The 8,955-nt window shown below is 40.6% G+C and overlaps 1 protein-coding gene across 1 annotated transcript in view; it reads left to right on the plus strand.

Annotated features, from left to right (window-relative positions):
* Positions 1-1,258: 1,258 nt before the first annotated feature.
* The window catches only part of XPNPEP3 (X-prolyl aminopeptidase (aminopeptidase P) 3, putative), a 13,816-nt gene continuing 6,119 nt past the window's right edge, over positions 1,259-8,955 (plus strand). The window contains exons 1-5 of the mRNA XM_009996348.1: positions 1,259-1,376; positions 3,738-4,145; positions 5,944-6,146; positions 7,012-7,074; positions 8,394-8,507. Coding sequence (XP_009994650.1) covers positions 3,794-4,145; positions 5,944-6,146; positions 7,012-7,074; positions 8,394-8,507 — 732 coding nt within the window. The 5' untranslated portion in view covers positions 1,259-1,376; positions 3,738-3,793. The remainder of the gene's footprint in view (positions 1,377-3,737; positions 4,146-5,943; positions 6,147-7,011; positions 7,075-8,393; positions 8,508-8,955) is intronic.

Consider the following 8,955-nt stretch of genomic DNA (forward strand, 5'->3'; position numbering starts at 1 on the left):
CGGCTGATTTGAAAAATAAAGCAACGATGTGGAAACCGCCTTGCTGTCCTCAAAACACTGCTTTATTTAGCGTCTGTCGCGTTCTTTTGTCTGGTTGCAAGATGCCGCGTTGTCTTATCTGTGTAGGTAGAGAGAAACAGTGAAAATGCTCCGTTTCCAAACTGCACAACAAGCTGTGGTTCTGTTTCACTGCCTGCATCTCCGGGCTGTTGGTCCAGTCAGTCGTCACACTCACTGCCAGTGCTCTGTTAGGGCTATCGGTTGCCGTGCAAAAGTAATCTTCAATTAGCGGCTAATCAGCCTGGCTCCCACAGAGGTAGTCCATCTGTTCTCCGAGCCTCAGCTCCCTGGAAGGCAGGCAGCTCTGCAGCCTGTGTTGTACTTACTTAGGCGAGTGAAGAGTTTGATTATAATTTGTTCCAACAGTTCCCTGCCGTGCTATGGCAGCGTGAATTGCACTAGGCACGTGGCAAGGGACATAGAAGAGAACCAGTTTCCAAAACATCAGCACAAGCAGTCCTTCAGCTACAGAAAGTTGTGGTTGGTAATTCCAAAGTTGGTAAAGTTTGCAGCAATCATAATTAATTTAAGCTTTTGTTTTACTGTGCATACCCCCCTGCTCCCAAATGCATGCTATGCTTTGGCTGTGTGTGGATTTGGAAGTAGGATACATAGCTGTACGAGGAACTGTTTTCAATTTGGCTATTGCTACTGTCAAGTGAGCTAAATACATAAATAGGGAATCGTGAGCATATTTAATGGAGGAAAAAATTGCATTGCTGTATAAACCTGTGTTATGCAATGGTTTCTTTGTGGCATTATCAAAAACAAAAAAAAAAACTGGAAAGGCCTTGAAAACTGTGTAATTGTTCAGTATGGATGGGCTTTTTTTGAAGCTGTAATCAAGAAAGATGATACACAGGTGTGCTTCAAGTCCTGCAGTGGTTGAGGGAAGCAAAGGAGGGAGAGCATAGGGCATGTGCAAACTGACGTAACTTTCTGGGTTTTCTTGCTGGATTGTCAGGTTTAGCATATGTTCATTTCTTTCTGTTTTACAACTCTTTCACCATTAGTTGTGTTGTGTGCACGTTGTTTAACAGCTATTGTGGCACACAACAAATAGAGAAGGTAAGGAGGGATATTTAATGTTGTATGAAGTGAATTAATGCTACTAAGAGTCAGATGACTGAAATATAATTCTGCAGTTTGCTAACTGAAAAGGTCTTTTACCTTGACATGGTGCATTTTTTTTCTTCTAGTTTGCCAGTCATGTGTCCTCCGAAGATTTTCCATCCAGCCTGCCCAGCAGAAGAAGATTCCAAACCGGTATTTGGGCCAGCCCAGCCCCTTCACACACCCACACCTTCTCAAACCAGGTTAGGTTCAGGCCCTGCATGAGCCAGTTGTTGATATTCTTTCTTGCCTCTATTTTTCTGAGGTGTCTAGGACAGAGTATTGATTTGCTGCATCGTAAAGGTGTCCATGATTTGAGCTGTTTATGATTAACCTCATTAGTAATTATATTTAGTACTTAATTTCCTTGTCTGAGATGATACTGATTCCAAAAATAGGCTTCATGAGTTAGCTTTTCACCTTTTTCTCATAGAGTGTTTGTGTCACTGATTTCAGCACTGTAGATCTTTCATGGTAGTGGCACCTTGGGAGCTCATTGTCCTGCAAATACAATTTATATTAAGGGAGAGTCCTTTGTGGAAGTAAAACTGCCAGATTATTTTATATCTGGTGTCCTGTGAGTCACAAAATAAAGATGTCATGCAGAAAAGGAGACCAGGGAGAGACTTGCTGAGAGTTGGACACCACTTGTCTAAAGAACGTGCTTCCTTTAGAAAAGTGTTCAAGCTGTGAGGAAAAGAAGGAAAAAAAGACACTTGTGGCTATAAAATTAGAAGGTACTGATGAAAGAGAAGCTGAGGTGGTGCAGTTATGAGATTAGTGAAAATGAGCATGTAGGTATGAGATAACAGTGATTAAATCTAAAAAAATAATTGAAAGTAAAATACATTCAAGAGTATGTCCAGAAAAACATTCTGGTTCTATGTTATTTTTCCATAGACAGGTATACAGGGAGAACAGATAAATATATACCCATACACTTCTGTAGTTAATTGTAGAATAATTCAGGTCAGAAGAGGTTTCAGGAAGTTAATCAAAGCTGGGCTAACATCAATATTAGATCAGGTTGCTCAGGGCAGTGATTAACAGCTCACAGTAAGTGAGGCCAGCACTTTGAAAGTACTCATGGCTGAAACACTGGAGGTGAATTTTCCTTGCCTATAGTAATTTTTCATGTATTAAAGGAGTGGTGTTTTACTTAAAATAGTATTACATAGTTTCATTGCACTTACTGTTTTAAAAAGCAAATACCTTTAAGACAAAGAGGATTTACAGGTCTCACAGTTGGAAGATAAATGAGGTTCCCATGTTCCACCCTTTTGCAGTTTCTAAACTTCATTTCTAGATCTACAGAGTAAAACAAGTTTTGTGACTTTGTTTTGGTTTTGGTTCTGTTTGTTAAAAAAAAATAGACATTTACATCACGTAGTCTTTGGGGATGTATGTTGTTGAAAAGTTGTAAAGTTTACTGCAAATATAACATAATTTTCTTAAACTCTACTTTGTCAAGGAAAAGCATTCTGGATAGAACTTCCCCTTCCCGCCCCACCCATGCAAGGATCCACTTACCGTACAAGTCCAGTTTCAGCTTTTATTCTTGACTTGTCACTGCAAAATACATTAAAGAGGAAGGACAGATTACAAAAGTAGAAAGTTAACAGCACGAAAATGCGATCTATGTTGAAATAGCTTATTAGCCAAAGTACTGATTAAGTATTAATTTAAATCACAGTTAAGGAGTTTCACATTTTTAAAAATACATACTTAAGCTGTTGTGGGTTGTTCTTTCAACTTCATTCTGGTTTTGGTGAGTATCTTGATCGCTGTACTTCATATCCTTCATGACGAGAGCAATTTAAAATGCACTTTAATCTACGCGATCATTTGTTTAGTTAGAGTCCTTAGAAATGTAGTATTTAACTTTGGAAAAATCCCAATCGTTAATTATTGAGAAAAGCTACATATATCCTGGAGAAGATTCCTTCTCTTAATCAGAATCTGCCACCAGCCAGTTCGTGGTTTCTTTCTGCTGGGAATCTTGTGACTGATTAGACTCTGCACTCTCTATGTTACAACCTGATCTCCCAGTATCTCTAACATTCAATCCACCCCTTATGGTTTAGAACTAGTTACTTTTATGAGTTGACTTAGTGTGTATTTGAGTAGACATTCTATCTTTATCTGAAGAAATTAATGCTCAACCTCAGGAGGTAATCTTCTGTTCAATGTCCAGATGCCATAAAACCCATCAGTTCCCAGCAAAGTCTGGTTTGCTTTGCCCCTTCCCCAAACGTCCATTTTGGATCTTTGTATAGATCAACCGGATTCTGTGATTTCTGCTTTTCCACAGAAATCCATATCAGAAAATGTGATTTGTTAAAATACATTTCTGTCTTTGCATGATGGAGGAGCAGATTGAGTGAGGATGTGCTGTAGGGAGGGAAGCTGAAGTGATGCTTGAGAGAGCAACAGAAAGGCTAACAAGGGATCGTGATGAAGTCATGCATATGAAAGGCATCAGGGAGCACACAGGAATCAGACGTGACTAATAAAATATCACAAGTGCCTCAAATTTCTCAATATGATTTGTTTTGTTTTCTTAGGAGAGGTAACCCCTGGATTGTCACAGGTAGAATATGCTCTTCGCCGACACAAACTGATGGCGTTGATCCAGAAGGAAGCCCATGGCTGGGATGGGTTGGACCACACAGTGATTCTGCTATCCAACCCCACGTACTACATGACCAATGACATCCCCTATGTCTTCCACCAGGACACTAACTTCCTGTACCTCTGTGGGTTCCAGGAGCCTGACAGCATCCTGGTGCTGCAGAGCATTCCTGGCAAAGCACTGCCCTCCCACAAATCCATTCTCTTTGTGCCCCGGAGAGATCCAAGCCGAGAGCTGTGGGATGGGCCCAGATCAGGTACGGATGGGGCAATTGCTCTCACAGGAGTGGATGAAGCTTACACCATGGAGGAGTTCAGGCATTTGGTGACCAAGCTGAAAGGTAACAACATAAGGAGGGGATGAGACGTGCTTTGCAGGGTCTGGAAGGTGGTCTGTGACACCAATTCAACACTGTCATGCACTTGAGGAGGTGCAGGGGGTATGACAAAGACAGTTGGAGGCTCTTGTTAGCTTCTTGAGGGTCACCCATGGAAATGTAGTTTTGAAAATAATAGTTTTTCCTCCCCTCTGAATTTCTTTTGTATCCATGTGAATGCCAGTGTATACATCCATGAAATGCAAGGGACAGGATAAACAAGAGAGCATTGCAAACTGTGCTGCTGTTTTAGTCATATCTTTTTACTGACAGCACCAGAACCACATGAAGCATAAGGAACTTGAAGGTATTTTATTTGTAATAAACTTGGGAAACGATCCACACAGGGAGGTTGTTATTCTACTCACCTTCTCTAGCTGTGTGTTAACTTATTCTTGAAATACAAACCTTACTGCCATTTAGATGTGTTCTTCAGCATCTAACATCACCATGTAGCCTCAATATTTATAATCTAGGGTGTACTTAAATGCATTCTAAAATGAAGCTGAAGGTTTATGACAATATAAACAGGGCTAGTGCTTGGGGGATTACACAGATAAATGGAGTGAATGTTGGAGTCTCAAATACCAGCTGGGATTCTTGTTATTTTGTTCCAAAAAAGTATACTTTGAAAATGGAATAGTCACAGAAAGGGCAAATAAGGATAATAAAAAGTACAGAGTGTGTGTGAGGGGCATGCTGGGCAAACCTGCTCAGTTTGAAAAAGAGAAAATGGAGGGAAAGGTATGAGAGATGTATAGGGTATGGAAAGCAGAGAGAGGATGAGTAGGAATGATTAGTTGCTGGTTTTTGTAATGTACAAACAAAAGGAACACCGTATAAAATCATCAGATGGCAGGTTTTGACACCTTTTAAGTTTTAAGTTACAGATCATGGAAGATTTGGAATATCAGAAGTAAAAATGGTTTCTCAGTTTTTTGTTCTGTGGGGGAGACCTCCGTGAAAAGCAGTTAATCACCATTATGAAGACGGAGCCCTGAGATGAAGTAACCAGAAGTGGGGAAGATGTGCTACATTAAATACTCTTTCATAAATGCCCAGTTTCCTAGAGATGTTTTGCAAGCACCTGTCACCAAAGGCTACTGTCACCAAAGGAGGGCCTAGATGGACCTCAGCTGTGACTCATCATGGCTTTTCTACTCATTCCCATTTAAAACACTCCTGTGGGGAGAGTGCAGATGCTCTCTTGTTCTAAAGTTCCACATAGGTAAATATGTTTGTGCCCATTAAGCTCATCTTCTCTGAGTGGTTGAAATAAGCAGTTTTTCCAAAAAGATATTCTTAAGTGTAGTTGATAATAACCCTGATTTCATGCAAAGGGTGGAAGATAAAATTAGTCTTATGGCATTAGGCAGGACAGGCAAAATGAGAGAACAATTCAGAACATGCAACAGTGCAGTGTCGACTTGGCTAACACAAGCGCAACTTTGATACACAAACTCTGTGTGGATCTGTGCAAGATACGTCTATTCAGTGATGGCCATAATATCCAGTATTTGCATGGAAATAGGGATTTGTCAAATCTACATGCTATGCATAGGTGATCTTCCAGATTTTGGAAGAGATTGCTAGTAATCTGAGACAGTGGAAGTGTCTATGCAGTCTGTAAGTTCAGATTCAGAGGAAATTAACTTCTCAAATAGGTCAACAGGTGTAGTTTAGTGGGAGTGAGTTTGTTCAGTATGGGGAGGACATTTCTACCTTTCTTTCCATCTATGTCAGCTTTTGTTTTGTATTCCAGGTGAGTCAAACATTGTTTGGTATGACTTGACAAAACCAGTGCATACAGGTCTGCACTCTGACTACATGGAGCCCCTGGCTGAGATAAAAGCTCGGAACAAAAACCACATCCAGGGCATCAGACATCTAGTGCAAAACCTTCGGCTGGTCAAATCTCCTGCAGAGATTGAAAGGATGAAGATAGCTGGACGGATGACAGCAGAGGTATGGGGGCACGTGTTCTTGAGATGAACTGGTGCCTTCCTTTCAAGAAGAAAGGGGAGAGGGTTGTTGATGGGGTGACATGGATTGGAGGGATAGCTTTGGTCTAGTCTGTTATGGAACTACTGTGTCTCAACCATTGGCTGGGCTCAGCTCCCTCCACAAGGCAAGGAGAAATAGGAAGACTACTTGGTCTGCCAGGTTCTCTTGATTAGTGTAACTCCAATGAAGAAAAACCAGCACCAGTTAGAATAGTTTAAAAGCAGTATCTATTCAGGAACAGGGGGTAGACTCTTTACTCTCTTCCCAACTTCTCTCCTTCCCAAAACCATTTTCTTTCCCATTTATCCTGTTGTTTTTGAGGAAATGGGATTTTTGGGAACACATGGCCTGTGTATTTTTCCAAATTTCCCCTTACCCCATAAAAATCTTTTGAACTCATTGGCCAATTTTAAACAGATCTGACAGATAGCCTCAAATGCAATTTTTGTGAATATTATTAAAATAGCCAAGTAGAAAAAAGGCACAGCTTGGCCTTCACTGAAAGAAAAGGTGCATAGTGCACTCCTATTATATGTGAGAAATCCATAGGTGAGACAACTTGTAAAATACCAAGCCATGTGGTCAGCTTCAATCCTCTAATCCATTTTCAAACAATAGAGGCAATCAGCCCCAAAATACAGTTTCACAGGAAACAGCTTAATTGGTTCTAGTTTTGACTGCACTCTGCATTTGTGGCTGCCTCTGGTTCTTGTGTTCTGGGCAACCTGATTTTAGGCCTTCCTCAAAAGACACCACATAAAACAAAAAAGTAACTTCTCTCAAGTTCAGGCTTCTTTGCTAACTGAACAGCCCTTGTTTTTCACAGGCCTTCATAGAGACAATGTTTGCCAGCAAATCCCCAGTGGATGAAGCCTTTCTGTATGCAAAGGTGAGTACTTAATGGCTGGAGATGAGATAGAAAGGCTGGATGTTGCTTATCCCTCCAGGAAACTAGAACTGTCAGATCTCTGTAATGTGCCTCCCACTGTAGCACATTTCTCCTTCATGCAACCCTTGAGATTCCTAGGATGTGCAGGGAAGTCAGCATGAGGAATTCTTCAGCTGTAGTTCCTGTACCGTTACTGAAGAAGCACAGTAGTTGTCTAAGTGTATCTGCTATTGATGTATTTTTCTACTGTATTTAAATACAAAACCTGCTAAACAATGAGAGATAGCTTCTATCTTATTTTATAATGCAGTTCTATTGTACAGGATTTAAGTAGTTATAACATCTGTTTGTAAAGGCTGCTCCTCTTGACTCCAGCCTCTTACTACATCAGATTGCCGCGGCTATCGGGAACTAGTGTAGACGCCTCTCAGTTACAAAATACAGACTAATTGGTCAGCACATTTTTTAAGGAATTCTATAGAGAATTCCAGTCAGATGCCTGTTTGAGAAACAGCAGCCAGATTTGACCCTCTGTTGTGACATAGATGGGCCTGTGCTGACATGGCATGAAGCAGCAGTACTGACTTGTGAAGAAAATTATTTTAATTACAGTGTATCTTACAGATAATTTTTTTAACTCCAGATCACAATCGTAAAACATACTTTACTACTACTACATACTACTACTAAATATAAAGGGTCTTTATAGATGTAAGTTTCTTGATTTCCATGCTTTTGTCAGCTTTATCACTCCAGAAGGGTAAAGATCTTGAGGCTTACAGTGCCTTTTTATGTGGTTTTTTTCCCCCTCAGATATCAAGGTAGTGAATGCTTTTCAAACCTTGGTTCAACAGAATCATGAAATTATATACTGCTGTAAATATGCTGGTACTTTGTAATTTTAAAAGACAACAGCAAAACATGACTGTTGTCATGCTGATATTTAGGATCTTTGAAAATTCACAAAGTTGTCTGGGAACTAAGAGCATTACTTTGTGTGAGAGCAAATCCTCACTTGGACTTATGACCACATACTGAATTTTTATACAGTACTGAACAGCTTGCACCAGAAAGAGCTTCCATGACACCAGATGCAGGTTTAAAACACTCTCTTGAAAACTGGATAGTTCTGTATTTTTACCTCCAGTTGTTGGAAAACCTTCCAGGCTGCTTTCATTTAGTGAATATGCTTCAGTAGTGAATACTTATGTGTTCTACAAATTAAGAAAACAGCTGTCGAACCAGAATTATAATAGCCTCAGGGCAGTTAATTACCTGAGTTGACACTAAGTCCCCCCCTCTCTGAATTGGTATTCCAGTTTGAATTCGAGTGCCGGGCTCGTGGTGCTGACATCTTGGCCTACCCCCCTGTTGTTGCTGGTGGCAACAGATCAAACACTTTGCATTATGTGAAGAACAATCAGCTCATCAAGGTAAACCATTTGCTGTCCAGTAACTTAGAGTGCAGTACTGTGACACACTGTCCCCATAAGTGTCCCCAACCTGCTCTTTGTTTTGACTGAACAGATCAAAAAACTTAAACATACATTTTCAGTTGAGCAGGGGAAAGGAATCCTGTCCTGGTTAGCTTTACTGTCAGTGAGAGATTAACTTTACACCATCTAGTCTCTTTCCTCTTTATGCTTTTTGCAGTATTTTCTGAAGTAGAAGGATTTGCAAACAAGCTTGCAAACAACTTCATTTATCAAGCACGTCTGCTCCCACGCCATGCACAGCAGTGTGCAGTGCTGGGTGGATTGCTAATTGACAAAAGAGGGGGACCGCTGCAGCAGGCAGAGTGAAAGCACTACAGGAGTCTTCTACTGTCACTTGCAGTGCTTGGCCTTGCTTTGCAACATGAGGCATAATAGTGCATTCCTG

Source organism: Chaetura pelagica, unplaced genomic scaffold (genome assembly GCF_000747805.2).
Source record: "Chaetura pelagica isolate M959 unplaced genomic scaffold, ChaPel_1.0 scaffold414, whole genome shotgun sequence".
Taxonomy (NCBI): Eukaryota; Metazoa; Chordata; class Aves; order Apodiformes; family Apodidae; genus Chaetura; species Chaetura pelagica.